This window comes from Ambystoma mexicanum, chromosome 10 (genome assembly GCF_040938575.1).
Source record: "Ambystoma mexicanum isolate Mex_15411 chromosome 10, UKY_AmexF1_1, whole genome shotgun sequence".
Taxonomy (NCBI): Eukaryota; Metazoa; Chordata; class Amphibia; order Caudata; family Ambystomatidae; genus Ambystoma; species Ambystoma mexicanum.
Genome location: NC_090932.1, coordinates 1,597,390,100 through 1,597,407,770, shown reverse-complemented (window position 1 = coordinate 1,597,407,770; position 17,671 = coordinate 1,597,390,100). Strand labels below are relative to the sequence as shown.

The 17,671-nt window shown below is 45.6% G+C and overlaps 1 protein-coding gene across 2 annotated transcripts in view; it reads right to left on the bottom strand.

The window, feature by feature from the left end:
* PI4KA (phosphatidylinositol 4-kinase alpha) overlaps positions 1-17,671 on the bottom strand; it is a 2,470,135-nt gene that overhangs the window by 90,250 nt on the left and 2,362,214 nt on the right. For both annotated transcript variants that reach the window (XM_069619956.1, XM_069619957.1), the window contains one exon: positions 3,715-3,804. In XM_069619956.1, the coding sequence (XP_069476057.1) occupies positions 3,715-3,804 (90 nt within the window). The remainder of the gene's footprint in view (positions 1-3,714; positions 3,805-17,671) is intronic.

Here is a 17,671-nt window from a genome sequence, read left to right as displayed (position 1 = left end):
TGGGGGCATGATTTGGGGTTTATTCCGTCTAGGACTTTTCCTCAGATCCTTATGCTACAGTGCTGTGATGAATTGGGAGCACTAAAACCTTATTTTCTAAGCTACTTTCCTTCCGGATCCATTCCATGTTTTTGGCAGCCAGCATGCTTCTTTAATCAAATGACTATGCTTCCCAGAATACCTGGCCCACTGCTTCATCTCCACCCTTGCAGGACAAGGTTGGGTAGAGGATAGGCAACACCTGTGGCTGCAGGTGCATCAAGCAGCACACCTGAGGCGTGTGCTTGTTAAGCAGCTTTAAAAGACTCAGTTTGCTTCAGTCCAGCGCTGGTCATTGATGCAGTGTTCCTGTTTGTGACTGGTCTCTTAGTCCTGGTTCTTAGCTTTGTCCCTAGTTCCAAGTTTCTATTTCTTGTTCCTTATCCCTAGATTTCAAATTTATGTGCTTAATTGATTTCTGCTTCCTAGATTCCCTTTCTGTCTTTCTCCGTTTGCAGGCAGCATTTCTCAGTGCTTTCCCCTTTGATGCAGCCCAGTTTGTCTGTGTTCTATATTTCTTTGACTTTGTCCTTTGCTGCTGTAAACCTTGATGCTTTAGTCTTTCCTCTTTAGATTTAGCTTCCTGCCTTTTTCCTTGGATGGGTGGGGGAAGTTTGCCTTTGTAATTTCGTTTTCCCTGCACCTGTTCATTTACTTTCTCTAGGAATCCATTCCATGTTTTCCCTTGCACTTCTGCATTTAATTACCATTGATTATTAGGTGTGGTGTGCTGTTGTAGCTAGCTCCTGTGTGAATGCCTATGTTTTCCTCACTATTCTGTAATCACTATTCCTACCTGCCCCTTGTCTTGAGTCTTATGTATTTAGTTATCCTCCCATTGCTGTTCTAGCCTTTCTGGGTCCCTGTTTGATCAACAGGGTTCGTGGGCTTGCTGGCATTCAAGTGGTATTTCTCGTCCTCGTGAGTACTGTTTTTAAGTTCAGTTCCCTTATTCAATACCATCAAGAGTGTTAGCTCCCAGATCCTGTCATTGCTTGCCCTCTATGTGGGCTTAGCGCTGTCAGTACCTGTAACAGCAATTGTGGGTAAGGAACTTGCCGACTTTCCTTGCAGTCATAAGGAGCTTCTAAGTGCTTATCCCACATCCCTTTTTTATATATTTGTATTGTTGTCACACTCTATTTGCACTCCTGGGTTTTAGTATACATGAGTCATGGTTCCTGTGTGCATATTGTTTGACTCAAAGCTATTCAGTGTGTGATTTTGTGCACATTTCCCTTGCCATATTCACTGCCTTTGTCCTCACCTGACACCAGCAAGGGAACGGGCATGATGGTCTTTCGCCCGGACTCAGGACGTTGGTAAAGGAACCCTTCCTTTTTCGTCTCCTCAGTTACAAGTTGGAAAAGCTCTGAGGCCATGGACATCATTGCATGGAAGGAGCCAACCTCATCCGGCGGAGAGGCCCTTTGCGGTTTCATCGGCACCCACTGGTTTCCTGCCAGCTGGTACAAAGGCATCAGCTTTGTCGGTGTCTGTTGCCATAGCCGCTGTATCCATACCCGTGTCCGTGGCAGGATCCCAAGTCGGAGTCAAGTCCCGAAGCAAAGGCAGTGGTGTCGGTTGACGCCTTGGACCAGCATGGTACTTTGACCTGAGCTTACGCCAGTGACGCCTCCTGGGAAGCGGTCTTGGGGGACTCCCAGACAGAGCAGGGCCCGGTGTCTGTTGAATTTCTGAAACAAGCATGTGCAGGGTGGTAAGAATGTCCAAAGACATGTCCCTGGGCTGAGGCGAGGAAGGAATGAGAGGCGGAGGATTCAGATGGGTGCGCCTCTTCTGGTGAGGTGGAGGACCTGACTCGCCTCCTGGTGACCCACCTACAGACACAGGTCCCTGGCCTCCTCCTCAAAGGATTTCAACAACTTTTCTGAGGGAGTTCGTTCTTCAGACCGGCCGATCCTGGGGGAGCATGACCATGCCCGGAAGCAGAGTCAGAGGCCTGGTCCAGATTTGAGCCATGCTGCCAGCCTGCTGTATTGATCCTTCTTTGTCTTTTTTGAACATCCACAACAGATTTCGCAACCCTCCTCATCATGGTCCTAATGCAGGCAATACAGGCATTTATGGTGTCAATCTTCGACGTACACATTCCTCAATCCACTCTTCTCCTCAGTCATGGTGAAAAGGCACGAATTAGGTCCAAGCCATTCCTTGTTTAAACTCAGTGAAAGATTTGTGATGTAGTGTGATCTGCACCGACAGCGGATCCCCAATTGGCGGTAGTAGACCTCCGGCCGAACGATTAAACAAAAATTGGTCCAAAAAATGGACTAACATTTGCCAAAAACTTCATATGAAAAAATAGCTCAGAGAGCACTAAGAGAGCTCCCAACACTGAAGCGTGCAGTAAAAATTGAAGATGGCCACCAGGGGTGGGGCTTCGGGAGAGGACTGTCATTGGCGAGGGCAATACAGTTTTCAAGAGAAAGTGACACTGTTTTATTTTCCCAGAGGATTCACACCCTGACGGGGAATATTCATGAGCATGTGAATCCATGGCAAACCCCATGCTGGAGAACATTCAGGCACAAACACATGTTCTGACTCAGAACACAACATCAAAGCACAGACTAATACCTTGATACTCCCGTTATGACAATAAGCAATATTTTAAAGTGCTGGTCATGGGTCTTGTTTAAGATCATATATTTTTTTAAATAAACCATAGTGCTGTAATGTGTTCTTTAAACCCTGCTAGTTACAGCCCAATAGACAATCTCTTTTCTCTATCTAATGTGGTGGAGCAAGCGGTCACAATATTTAAAAATTGGTGGAAAGTTGATAACTACTACTAAGATTTGAGAGCATAGAATCCATGGTGTCATCAATCCGGGATGACAAACAAATTGCTTCTATTATTCGAACTTGCAGCGGCACACAACATTTTCAATAATGATGTTACACGTGTTTTCAGAGCACTGACATTAAGGGACATGTCCCTCCATGCCTCTTTCTTCAAGGAGAGGAACATCGCTGTTAATATATATCAGAAACCTCATTGACAGTTGCGCAAAGTTCTTGTGTGTGGTCAATATGAATACATCAATTTCTTCACCCCTTAGGTGCTGCTGTTGGGTGGTTTGGATTAAGCTTTTCTAGAGATTCCAATTCCACTTAATAAAGATGGAGATACTGTTCCTCTACTGTTACATCCATGCATACAAAACTAGAATGAGCATTTTCAAGAATCATCCTCACATATATACGTGTCACTACAGATCGGCTGCAGGTCCTAGGATCTTTTCTCAGTCCTACAGCTTCTAGAAAATAATTTGAACTTTCTTGTCAACAGTAGCCAGTCTATACCATGAACAAACCTTGTAGCAACTGCATGTCTTGTTCAACATACATACCTTGAAAATGATTTTGTCCTATGTGCCCTTGATAAATACGATTCAAGTGGTAAACATTATAACATCTAGATGACTGGTCTTTGGCAAGAGCATTTATCAGAGGTTCCCACTGATAAAATCTCACCAGAGTTTAAAACCTTGCACATGGTTGCAGAGATCAGGCCCATACATTTCAAGTCTCAATTCATTGTTCTCTGTGCCATTTATCCACATGGCCCCTCAAGCTATTTCATTGCCAGTGTAAAAAGTGAAGAAATACACCCAGTAAATATATCAAACATTTTGTGAAAGGACTTACTTGAGCAGTTTGATTGTCTGCCCACGGAAACAGGGCAGCCCTGTGTCCAACATAAGGGTCACCAGGGACACAACGGCATCCATATACGGTCTGTAGGGAAATATTCAAGGGAGACCTGGTTAGCATGGTGTGTGAAAAAGTGATAATTCGAAACAGCAAAAGAACACCTTGTACATTCCCCAGTGGGTTAAATGTGCCCAAACCTAAAAGTGACCAACTGTGCACATATTTTCTCAAGTTAAAGTAACAGAAAAGGAAACATTACTTAACAGTAATGTTCTTTATGTGGAGCCTGCACCCACCTATTCCTATATCCACCAGCACCAACTGTTCTCAGAAACTTTCACCCTGTGGTGTAGTGTAGCGCAACGACCACCATATCTGATGTTTAGCTTCCTCAACTGCATATTTGGCATTGTCTCTGTATAAATGGAGCACACTACACCCCATTACCTCAGTCCCTGCATGCTTAGCAGCTACCGGAAGCCTTGTACAGAGAAATGAAAAGCTGCAACATGCAGTGGAAAAACTTAAATCCAGAATCAATTCTAGTGCCATCCCATAAAACCAGGCATCTAGAGCACTGCATCTCTCCAACCTTCTCTTTCATTCTGAGTGGTCCCCATTTTTTACTTTGAGAATAGGGGCAGGCTTGGAGGGTGATGGAGAATCTGTGGGAGATTCATCTAGGAAAATAACACTACTGGTAAGTAATTGTTCCTTCTAAAGAACTGCCACCTCCCATAGATTCCTCATCTAGATCGACTCCAAAATCAGTGTAGACAAAGCGGATGAGGGCTGAAATCGAGGAATCCTAAGTAGAACCGCTATATCAAAGTGAGCATCTTGACCAGCCAACTGCTGCATGTAGGAGTGATTCGAAAATATATGCAGAGGGCCAAGTTGTTGTCTGCCAAATTTCCACCATCGGTACCCATCTCTGCAAGGCTCATATAGCAGCTACTCCCTGGATAAGCCCTAAGACAGGACACACGACAGAAGGATACACCATTGCCTGCTTTCTCAAGGCATTCCAGAATGCAAATAACTATCCAACATGAAAGATTTATTTTGCAACTGCTCGACCCTTTCGGGCTGTCGAAAAGTTTCCACCATCGACAACCATCTGTGCAAGGTTCATATCTGCTACCTGGTGTGGCGTGCCCTAAGACCAAAGGGTACCCCAGTGCCTGGTTTCTCATAGCATTCCAAACACATAGCATTGAAACACAATTTACTTGACGTATAAGCGCCTTTCAAATGCACAATAAATAAATTCATGCAAATAACTATCCAACATGAAAGAATTCCTTTTGCAACTACTCGACCCATCCAGGCCTGCGAAAAGAACACGAAAAGCTGATCATCCATATGTAATAAAGCAGTCCTAGCAATGTGGAAACTCAAAGCCCTCTGCGGTTCCAACCTGTGAAACTGATCTTCCTCTTTAGAAGAGTGAGGTGGAGGGACAAAAATGGCTACTATATCTTCTGGTTAGCATGGAAATCTGAAATGACCTTCAGTAAAAACTGAAGGTCTGACGCAAGAGTGCAAAACAAAAGAGGGGATGGCTGGAAGGTTTGGAATTAATCCTAACCTCTGGCACTGCTGTGGAGAACCCTCCAGACCACCGTTCCTCAGCCTGCCAAGCCATTACAGAAAGGAGAAGACCATATTCAAATCAGGCTTGGTCCCACTCCAAAAGGGGCAGCCCAGCCCAAACTGATAGGGCAGATCCCTTCTGCACGAACCACAAGCATCCCCAGACATGTTCTGGCCTCATTGGGCGTCAGTGAGGAGAAGCTTGGGTCTCTAGTCCCAGCAGGCTCAGGACCCACATCTGGGCTTGCACTTCCTGTTGGTCTATGCTGAAATAAAATCAACAGGAGACATTCCTCAAAGTACAGAATCTCTGAAAGGACCTACCTCTGGGCAAAACTTCCACTCATGGGAGACCAAACCCTGTCTGCCTTGGGCATCTTCAACCCCAGATGAGGTGTGAAACAGAGAAACCATTCTCCAGAACCCAGAAGCAAAGGCGCATGGCTTCCTTGCACAGAGGCAGCAACTGCACGGCCCCACTTTTGTAGGAGGTAGTGCATGGTTAGTGTACTCTCTGTCAGTATTGGGAAATTCTTCACCCAGATAGAAGGCAGGAAGGTAATCAGTGCCAGTCTGATGGATCATAGTTCAAAGAATTGAAGTGCCAAGAGCACTCTGTCTGAGACCAGATCCTGCTCACCTGCAAGTCTCCGAAGTGAGCGCCCCAGCACAACAGAGTGGAGTCTGTAAATAATCATGGTGGACTCCACAAGCATCATTGAAGCCCAGCATCAAAGACTCTCTCTGAAACTTAGAGGGGCCCAGACATCTTGCAAACAAACTGACGATTCACTGTGAAGCAGACACTAAAGAGAATGCATTCTCAATCGGGCCTCAAACACCAGAAGTCTGCACAGTGCTATGAGGCTCAAAAGGAGGAGAAAGGCTGAGGCTGGCAGAATTTGTGAGCTCGAGCAGACGATGACCATTTAACGAATTGTATTTATTTATTTATTTATTTATTTATTCATTATATAGCACTGAGGATGAGGCCCGCAGGCATGGGAGCACTGACGGAACAAACAACAAAAAACAGAAACCGTCTAGTCATCAGAGAGAGGACAGGCTGAGCAGAGTATGTCAATAGAACAGACCTGTCTTCAGACCACATTTAAAGCTGGCAAAAGAACAACAGGCCCTCAGATCGGGTGGGAGGGCATTCCAGCATTTTGGTGCAGCATAGGGGAAATAACCCAGAGACACATGCTCAGCTTTGCCCTGGCTACATGCAGAAAGAAGGCGGTATTGGCTCTCAAGACCATTAGTGCAGGCTGCCAGGAAAGTCTGCTAAACAAATACACAGGACTAATACTATATAAGCACCTGTCAGTGATGCAAAGCAAGCGAATGGTGATTCTACAGGCAACAGGTAGCCAATGCAGTGCCTCAGAGATATGGCCCCTCCTGCGTAGGCCCTCCACAAGCCTGCACCGCATTATTTTGCACCATCTGTAATCGGATGATTTATCCTTTGCCGATACCTTTCAATAGACTTTAAACAACAGGCCAGTTTGGCACCAATTATAGCACTGTCAATGGTGGCACAGTTACTGTGATTCAAAAAAGGTCTTTACTGAGCTAATAGTTTAAGATAATAGGAGGAAGATGAAACGAGGCTATTCACGTGCGCCTTCATTTTGAGTTCTTGGTGCAAGATTATACTCAAACTCTTCACTTTGGGAAGTGTAGAAATGTAACAGCCCACGATTGGAAATTCACAGAACTCAGGACTTAACTTTCTCAACTGGGCTGCCGAGCCAGTTATCAGCTTGGTTTTTGTGTCATTAAGTGCTAAGCCATTATCCGTCATCCAGGTCTCTAGAAGCGAGTAAACTGAGTTGATGATTTCTGTTATCTCTAGAATGATCACCTGAGATAGGTATAAGGAACTGGGTATCCTCAGCATAATTTGTGTATATTAATTTACTGGGGTCAAGCAGTTCAAATAAGGGCTTGGTAAAGATGTTATATAATGTGGGAGACAAGCAAGACCCCTGAGGGGCTCTGTATGTCACCACAAAATCATCAGCATTGGCGTTGCCATGAAATACTCTAGCTGAACGGTCTGACAAGAAGGATCTGACCCAGTTTGCTGCTGCCGGCGAAAAAAAGAGGCAGAATGTAATAGCGTCGAAAGCAGCAAAGCATGATCAACTAAGTCAAAAGCTGCAGACACATCCATGAGCATAAGGAGAGCTGTACCACCTTTCTCAAAGACCTGGAGAACGTTTGCCTTCAAATCAAGAAGGGCTGATTCTGTGCCATGCACGCTGCAAAACTCTGACTGCTGCTAACCTAAGATGTTGTTGCCTTCAAATCAAGAAGGGCTGATTCTGTGCCATGCACGCTGCAAAACTCTGACTGCTGCTAACCTAAGATGTTGTTTTTAGATAGAAAATCCTGTACTTGAATATATTTTATTTTATTTAAATGTGTTTTAGTTCTTACTAACTTTTCACATATTAATGTAAGACTTATTTACAGTTTTTACAAAATGACACATTATTATCATATTAGTACATTATCATGTCATGGGGATCTTAAAATTGTACAGAATCGTTCATTTAAAGATGCATATTAAACATATAAAGCATATAATATATAAATTAAAACACAATAAAAAAGGCACACATTAATACAATTAATTACTTTCCTGAGTAAACTGCCAATAAATGCTTCCAATTACTTTATCCAGTTAATAAAGCTTCCACCTTTAACCACACATGATAAAGTGCTATGTGCAAGGATGTGTTACCGGTATTCAGACAGTAGACCCAGAATGCGTTGTTCATGGTACCGTCATAATTCCTCACAAAAGACCCCAACATAGTCATGTACAGTGAGCCATTCTTCCAACATTCTGTGAGTACATGGCGAGCTGTTTCTTCTCTACCTCTAATACCACACATATGACATATCCTGTCTTCTTTGTCCATTGCGTGTATAATTCTTGCGTTTCACAGCACCGGGAGCTTGTTTAATCTTAACAATAAGACAATCCTGTACCACAATTTTGTACTAAAGCTGTGATTAGCACGGGTCTGGACGTTGTCAAAAATGTTTAAATAAATAAATAAACCTGCGTAACGCTAGTGAAGAACACAGCATTAGGTGACCTTGTGGGGCCTGATAGCTATGAATTATATTTTTAATTTCAGAGTGACATTTCAACTTTTCCAAATGTATATCATTTTGTGCCCAATCCCTTCTTTCCTGTTTTAGCACTAGTTTTGTTTGTAATGTATAATAATCAGATTCCCAATCAGGCCTCCATACGATGTCCCCGAATATTGTGTTAATCATTTGCTCATATTTACCACCCGGCCTTGTGTCTTCTCCTAACAATTTCAGCAACTGACAGGTGGATCCAGTCCTAGATTTTATATATAGAAGACACCTCCTTTTCAGGACAGTCTGATTGGAGTACTCAGCCCCAAACCCAGTATATGCCTTCAACACTTCTCGTCAATAACCTTCAACCATGTGAGGTCTTGCATGCACAGGGCCTCTAGTCCGTACAGCATAGTAGCACAAAAACCATTTTATATAACAGCAGAACACCCTCTAGGCCATAGCCTGACAATTCTCTGGTACATTTTACTATCATTGCTGTTAGTACCGGTTCTATGTGATTTACCAAAGATTCTTTATTTGAGACATTTTTTTACCGAACATTTTTACTGAAAAAATCCTGAATGCTTTTATTTTATTTTATTTAGGGGAGGGCTCAAACGCCCCCCAAGCCATCCGTTTCCCCATGTTTTTAACCCCCAACCACCTCCCTACTTGTTTTAACCCCTTACCCACCCATATGGGATACATTACTCACCGTAATCGTACTTCTGATGCTTGTATCTGCTTAGATTCACATGCTGTACATAGGCCGACATCTAGTGGGAGCTGCGGAGTATCACAGTTTGTTTTTCGAAACTCGAAAATGGGCGTCGTCATAGGGTGTGCCAGTAATACTATCCCTAGTGTGACGTCCACTGTACCCAAGATCCCTCACGCGTCTAGGACCATCAGATTGTATTTTTTCTGACATGAGGTAGCATGAGAAGTAGCGCGAGTACAGATAATCCAAGCAGATAGATAGAAAGATAAGACTACAAGCATCCATGCGCCTTCTCTCAGAGGGGAGGAAGGGTGGGTCGCATGTGAATCTAAGCAGATACAAGCATCAGAAATACGATTACGGTGAGTAATGTATCCCTTCTGAGGCTTGTGGAATCTGCTTAGATCACATGCTGTGCATAGATTAGCGAGCAGTGTTAGAAGGAGGTGGGATGTGAGAAGGGTCATGAGCAAATAAATGTCTTAGAACCGCTTGTCCCACTTCAGTATCTGTCTTGGAATGGGTGTCAATGCAGTAGTGCTGAGTAAAAGTGTGAATAGAGCTCCAAGTAGCTGCTTTGCAAATGGTGTCAAGGGGTACATTTGCAATGAAAGCCAGAGTGGCCCCAATGCCTCTTGTAGAGTGGGCTCTTGGCGTGAAAGGCAGAGTTTTTCCAGAAAGGGAGTAACACAGCTGGATACAGTTAACAATCCACTTAGAGATGGCACCTTTAGAGACGCGATCTCCCTCTCTGCCTGTAGCTACGGAGACAAACAGCTGGTCTGTTTTCCTTAGCGGTCTGGTCTTGTTTACATAGTAGTGGACTGCCCTACGCACATCTCGGGTGTGTAGTTTCACCTCAGCCAAGCTTTGTGGGTCTTGGAAGAAAGCCGGAAGCTCGATGGACTGGTTCACATGGAATTTACGTACGTAAAACCAGTTTATCTTTATGAACTGTAAAGAATGGATCCTGCACTGACAGAGCCTGAATTTCACTGACCCTTCTTATAGATGTAATAGCTACTAAGAAGGCCATTTTATAAGTCAGGTGTTTGAGACTGCTTTTATGCATAGGTTTTAATGGGGGGCCCATGAGTTTAGATAGCACCATGTTAAGGTCCCATCCTGGTGGTGAGTTTGAAATAGGAGGGTGAAGTCTCTTTACGCCTTCCATGAGAGCTTTAACCACTGGTATTTTCCACCACAACACTTTGTTATGGGAGGTGGTGTATGCTGACAGCGCTGCCAGGTGTACCTTCAGTGAGTTAAATACCAGTCCTGCATCCAGCAGGTGGAGCATGTATGTGACAATAGTGGAAGGAGTGCAATCAACTGGGCTGATTTGCTTATTCTGGCACCAGATAACAAATCGTTTCCATTTGTCAAAGTAGCAGTGCCTCGTGTTTGGCTTCCTAGATTCTTTTAAGATGTTTGTTTGTTTGTTTGTTCATTTATTCATTTGTATAGCGCTCTTGACCCAGGGGTATATGTGCGCTTAGAGCATCAAGTTACAGGCAGCAGTAGGGAACAATAGTACAGTAGTAATGAGGCAGAGTAAACAGAAAGACAGTTAGTGCATAATAAGAAACATTTGTACATTAGGAAAGCATACATACATGGTTGGTTATTTGTTGTGTAACCAAGTGATGACCTTAGTTCTGAAGGGTTGGAAGGTAGGTGTGCATTTGATATCCAGTGGAACAGTGTTCCAAAGTTGTGAGGTCAGAGTTGGGAAGCTGGATCCACCAGCTCTTTTGAGAGAGTATATGGGCACCGTCAGTTGTAGTGTGTTAGAGGATCTAGTGGTTCTAGTGTTCTGTCTTAATGTAAATTTGTTAGTGAGATAGGGTGGGGCTAGATGGTTAAGAGCTTTGTATGTAAGGCATAAGGTTTTTAGGTCGAGTTTTTGTTGGATGGAGAGCCAATTCCAGGCGATTCTTGTAGCGGAGATATGTTCTCTTCTGGGAATATTTAGGGCGGCACGGAGTGCGTTGCTTTGTAAGACTTGCAGTTTGTTGATTACTGTTTTGTTGGCGCCTACATAGAGGCTGTTACAATAGTCCAATTTAGATTGAATGAGTGCTCTGGCTAAAGTGAGGCAGTTGTTGGGGGGAGATCAATGGCCTGCAGGCCCTGATTAATTTACCAGTGTAGGCAGTGGCTGAGGCAGTCATATTAATTTGTTTGGCTAGGTTGGTATTTGTGTCTAAATAGAAACCAAGGGTTTTTACACTCTTGGCAATGGGTAAGGTGTTGCCGTCAATGGTAAAGCTGGTGTAGCTGGGGCAGAGTTTCCGGATGGTATTAGGTGAGCCGACAAGAAGCAGTTCGGTCTTATCATCATTCAGGCAGAGGCCATGTATGGCCATCCATGCCTGAATGATGGAGAAGACTTCATTGATCCATTTGGCGTCCGCGTTGTAATTACCGGATAGGGTGAGGAGTATCTGGGTGTCATCTGCGTAGTTCGTGTAGGTGACACCCAGATTGTCCAGTTTGTCGAATAAGGGCTTTGTAAATATATTATACAAAGTAGGTGAGACACAGGAACCTTGTGGGACACCGCAAGTAATGGGAATAGGGTCAGCCGCTGCTACGGGTGAGAAGACCCGCATGTTCCTATTATCCAGGAAGGATTGAATCCATGTGACCGCAGAATGGGAGAAGTGTGCTGCCGATGACAAGTGGTTGCACAGGATTTTGTGGTCAACCAGGTCAAAGGCAGCGGAAAGGTCGAGGAGAAGGAGAATGGCAGCCTTACCTTTATCTTTGAGTTCGTCTATCTGGCACTTGAGGTCAACAAGGGCCGTTTCTGTCCCATGTTGTGGTCGAAAGCCAGATTGGCGAGTTCCTAGTAAATGGTTAGTCTCAAGGTAATCCTGGATTTGTAGATAGGCCACTCTATCAAGAATCTTTAGTAAGAATGGGACGGTAGTAATGGGTCTATAGTTAGTGGGTATGTCCGGGTCGAGAGTGTTTTTTTTTAGTAGTGGTAGGACCCAGGATTGTTTCAGATTACTGGGGACCAGGTTGTTGGAGAAAGACAGGTTTATTAATTTAGTAATGAAGGGGGAGAGATCCCTGGCTGCATCTTTTATGATTTGTGCGGGGCAACTATCCCCCTTACAATTCGGAGGTTTCAGAGACGCTATAATTTTCTGTACCTCCGGTATGGATACCTTTTTGAAGGTAAAGCCTGAGCTGGTAGCGGTGGGGGGAAGAGGGGTAGAACTGGAGGTAGAACCAGGAGTGAATTGTTGTCGTTTGTTGTCAATTTTGGTTTGGAGCCCTGAAATCTTGTTAGCAGGAGCATTCTGGATCCCTGTGCACCAGAATTTATCCTTGGTGCAAGAATCAGTTGGAGGAGTGGGGTTTTCTAGTTCTTTTAGGATGTTAAAGAGCTCTTTTGTGCTAGAGCTTGCCTGGGAGATCCTAGTGTTGAGAGATTCTTTCTTAGCGCGTGTAATCTCCTTTTTGTAGAGAGTGAAGATATTAGCGAGATTAGTTTTGTTGTTTATTGAAGACACTAATTTCCATAGTGCTTCAAGTTTACTTTTTTGTTGACGGAGAGTTTTGAGCTCCGGGGTGTACCATGTATTCAGGTGCGCTTTAGGTTTCTCTTTGCGCATTTTCAGTGGGGCAATGATGTCAATGGCTTTGGTCATGGAGTCGTTATAGACTTTGACCAATTGGTTCAGGTCAGTTGTAGCTGGAAGTGCGTTTAGAGTCGGGATCACCAAAGGTATTAGTGCTTCCGCTGTGATGTTACTCTTTTTCCTAGTTGAGCAGGCAGGTGCAATAATGGGTTTTTTGTGCATTAGATTACTGGTATTAATGTCAAATGGGAGGAGGTGGTGATCGGTCCAAATGAGCTGTGTGGGATCTTTCACGGTAATGTTGCAGTTGAGGGCGGTTATCCAGTCAAGGATTCTACCCTTCGAGTGTGTGGGTTTGGAACAGAATTGTTTTAGGCCCTGCTCCCCTAATGCTGTGGCCAGGGCAATGGCTGGTGTGTCGAAAGGGTCATTAAACCCAAGATTAAATTCTCCAAGTATAATCATTTGTGCTGATGGTTTAGAGCTTTCTGCAACTAGTGAGGTGATGTCTTCTTCAAATGAGCCAGGTGGGCCCAGGGGTCTGTAGATTAAATGCAGCGTAATAGTGCCATTGGGGGAAGTTTGTAATTTGACTGTGAGATGCTCACAAGATTTAAGTGGAGGAGAGAGGGCTAGTCTAATATCAAGCGAGGACTTAAAAATAATGGCTACACCACCTCCTCGCGCGTTAGGTGTATCTGCTCTGAGGATGGTGTAGTTGTCAGGTATGGCTAGGGTGAGAGATGGTCCTGCAGCATCATGCAGCCAAGTTTCGGTTACAGCAAGGAAGTCCAAGTTGTTAGTTAGAATAATGTCTGCGACTTCTATGGAATGGGCGACTAATGATCTAACATTTAGAAGAGCTCCTTTAGGAATAGGAGGGGTAGGATTCATGGGTATTACCGAATGAATGTTAGTCTTATTGGGCGGTTTAACTGGGCAGTTAACTAGATCTATGGTGGGTTCTGGTACCAAGTCTAATATTCCGATCGGTAGTGGTTCGAGAGATGGTTGGGTTAGCAGTTGTGGGGGTGCTGTCGTCAAGGGTGGGGTAGGGTGCTCTCCTGTCGGTGGTGTTCCGCTTGGAGACGGCTGAGTGCATAATTGCTGGGACATGAGAGGGATGAGCATAGCTACAGGTAGGGTTGGTGTAGTGTGATACCGGGAGGAATGCCGGTGTGGTGGGCAGAAATGGTGTAGGGCAGGTGATGGGGTGATGTCTTGGGCAGGCAGGTCTGACTAGACCATTGTTGAAGGCTGTGTAACTGTTGCCAGTGCAAAGTATGTTACTTTGCAGGACACAAAAGGGGAACATGACCATGGTAAAGTAGAGTAGAATGCTAGGGCTGGGGTGGCATGCAGAGGACTGGCGAATAGGGGGCATTGGTGACATAGGGTAGACGCAGTACAATTTGAGTGTGGACAGTAAACGACCATGGGTCGCAACACAAAATCGAAAGTGGTCCTGAGTCGACCATAAGGCATACACAGGATGTCCATACATCTCTGTGGTAATTTGAGATGTCTGAACTCTATGACCTCAGGAGCCATGCTGCCAGGTTCATTGAGTTGGGTTGAGGATGCACTGTTTGACCTTGGTGCTGGGACAGTAGGTTGTACCAGCCCGGGAGTTTGATGGGTTCGCACACCGCTAGTCTGCGTAAGTGTGGGAACCACGGTTGTCTCGCCCACATGGGAGCAACTAGGACAAGCGTCATCGATTCTCTTTTCATCTTGTTGACCACCTTCCTGATGAGAGGTGTTGGTGGAAAAGCGTACGCAAACATCCCTGACCAGTTCATCCACAGGGCATTCACCTGGGAGTCTGGCTGGGGGAACCTGGATGCAAATCCTGGGCACTGTCTGTTTTTGCTTGTGGCGAATAGGTCTATAGTGGGAAAGCCCCACTGAGAGAAGATATCTTCTACGATTTCTCTGTGTAGACACCATTCGTGTTCCTCTGGGAGGGGATCTCTGCTCAAAGCGTCCGCCAGAGAATTGAGATCCCCTGTAACAGGTTGAGATGACAGGAAGATGTTCCGTCTGAGTGCCCATATCAAAATCTTCTGGGCAAGCTTGGACAGATTTGGCGAACGAGTCCCTCCTTGCTTGTTCAGGTAAAACATGGTTATAGTGCTGTCCGTTCGGATCTGCACTGATATATTCAACAGGTAGGGCTCGAACGTTTAAAGCGCTCTGAATACTGCCAGAAGCTCTAGCAGGTTGATATGATTCTTGGCCACTGAGTGAGACCAGAGACCCTGAGCTGTGTGGTGGAGATGGTGAGCTCCCCACCTTGTCGGGCATGCATCGGTTGTGACTACCGCCTGTATCTCGGGATCGTAAAAGGGTTTCCTCTTGGACAGATTTTCTCTTGTCCACCAGTGAAGGCTTTGTACAAGTGTTGGAGAAACGACCACTAGATCGTCCCACTGACCACTTGCCTGAGACCACTGTATCGCCAACAACTCCTGCATGGGACACGTGCACAGGCACGCGTGGTGGACCAGGTAAATACATGACGCCATCCTGCCCAGCAAACGCATTGCTTTGCGTACCGTTATCTGGTGACTGGTCTGATATTGTGGAATTTGCAGCAGTATATTCCGAATTCTTTCCTCTGATGGAAAGGTCAACCCCTCTTGCGTGTCTAGGATAGCTCCTAGGAACTGTTTGGAGGTGCTTGGCACCAGACTTGACTTTTTCTCTTTTATTGAGAAACCTAATTCAAAGAGGAGGTCGATCGTTCTTTGAATGTTTGTTCTGCAAATTACTGGGGTCTCCTCCGTGATGAGCCAGTCGTCCAGATAAGGGTTCACCGGGATTGCCTCCCTGCGTAGGTGTGCTGCCGCCACCGCCAGTACCTTGGTGCATACCCTTGGAGCCGAAGCTATCCCGAAGGGCAGTACCTTGAACTGGTAGTGCCGACTGTCCACCTTGAAGCGCAAGTACCTTTTGTGCGCTGGGAACATGGAAATATGAAAATAGGCATCTTTCATGTCCAATGTTGCCATGTAATCCCCCTTTTGGAGAGCAGTCATGCGAAATTTTTGGGGCTTGGCATACTTGTTTGCAGGGCGTAAGTCCAATACTGGGCGCATTGTCAAATCTGTTTTTGGCACAAGGAAGTAAGTTGAATAGATACCCTTGTTTACCTGGTGTCCTGGGACGAGTTCTATCGCGTCCTTTGCTAGAAGATTGACAATCTCCTCGAGGAGGATCTTCTGGTGGTCCAAAGAATGTATTTTTTGTCTTGGAGGGTGGTTTTGGGGACGCTCTAATCGTTTGATGCAGTATCCTGCGGACACTGTGGACAGCACCCATCTGTCTGATGTGATCCCTCCCCAAGCTTGGGTGAAGTTGGAAATGCGTCCCCCCTACTGGGGATGCCTGAGAAGGGACCCTGAACGGAGCGTCACTGATTCGGTGGAGGCGTTCCACTGCCTCTACTGGGGCTGCCTCTACCTTTACCATGTCCTCTCTTATTACCCCTGCCATAACCCTGGGTAGACTGCTGGTTGTTATTGTTCCATGGTGTACCCTGCCCCTGGCAAAAGATTGATCCTCTCTGGGAATTTTGTCCGTGTGGGCGACGAAAATTGCCATTGCCTCTTTGGTTTGGGGGTTTATTGGTTAGTTGGCCTAGGGATTTGAGTGTCTCATACTAGTCCTTGCCATTTTTCAGCGCGTCCTCGACCACCTTTCCAAGCAATAGATCCGGCTCCACCGGTTTATCTATTAATGATGCTTGGGTTTCGGCCGAAACTCGTGCCAATTGGCTTTTTAAGGGTTCTGGGGCGGAATCTATGAGTGCCGCGACTTCTTCCCACTGGTGGCAGTTGTAACTCGCCAGCAGGGTGGTGGAGTTGGCAATCCTTGTCTGGTAGCTGAAGTGGAGGCTACCTTCCTGCCCAAGCCATAAATCTTCTTGCTCTCCTTGTCGGGAGGAGCTTCAGACGATGACAAGGGTGTTCCCGCCCTCTTACGGGTGTTTGTAACTACCAGGGAGTCCGGTTTCAGATGCCCCCTTATGTACAGTGGGTCTGATGGGGCTGCCCTGAAAAGCTTCTCAATTCTGGGGTTTACCGGCCTAGTGAGATTGGGGTTAACAAGGGAAGGGTCTATTCTTCTTTGTATAGACTTAAGGATAGGGCTGGCCTAGGCAACAAGTCTCCTTTCTCCCACTAACTCCTCGACAAAGTCCCTCTCTTCTTGAGCACCTTGGGTGTCAATGTGGAAGTGTTCTGCCGCTCTGGACAGAACTTCATTCAAGAGAGGCTGGTTGTCGACAGGGGAGTCAGTAACCGGGGGTTCTTTATCTACCAGGGAATCTATCCTGTAGGTTTCTAGGTCGTCGTCGTCGTCGTCCTCCTCCTCCTCCTCCTCCTCCTCCTCCTCTTGGTCCTCATCATCCCCATAGTAGCCCGTCCCAGTTTGTTTTTCCAACATGCCCAAATCTGGATCCTCACAAAAGGATGGATCTCCCTGGTATTGAGAATAGAGCTGTATAGAGAAGGGGTCTGAAGACTGTGTTGGTGCTTCAACCCGGGACTCCTTACTTGGGGGTATTGGATCCTTAGAGCCTGAGGGTGCAGACCCGTCGGATGTATAAGAGAGAAAGTGTTCAGGGTTCTTGGCGTAGAAATCTGCCAATGATGACATCCTTGACATGACTGTCTATGTCATCACTAGACCATTCTCTTGAACTGGGAATGACTCTTTTTTGGAGGGCTTTCCCTGTTTTATCTTGACTAGACCTACTGGTTTGAGCAGGGGTCTTTGGGATAGCAGAAGACTGATACTTGTCCGTGTGTTTATGTGGAGTAAAATGTCTTTGAGGTGTGGAAGGAGGCTGAGACTGCTTCTTCTGTTGTTTTCACCCTTCCCTGTGGGTGGAAGAGTGTTTACCCTGTTTTTTCACTCC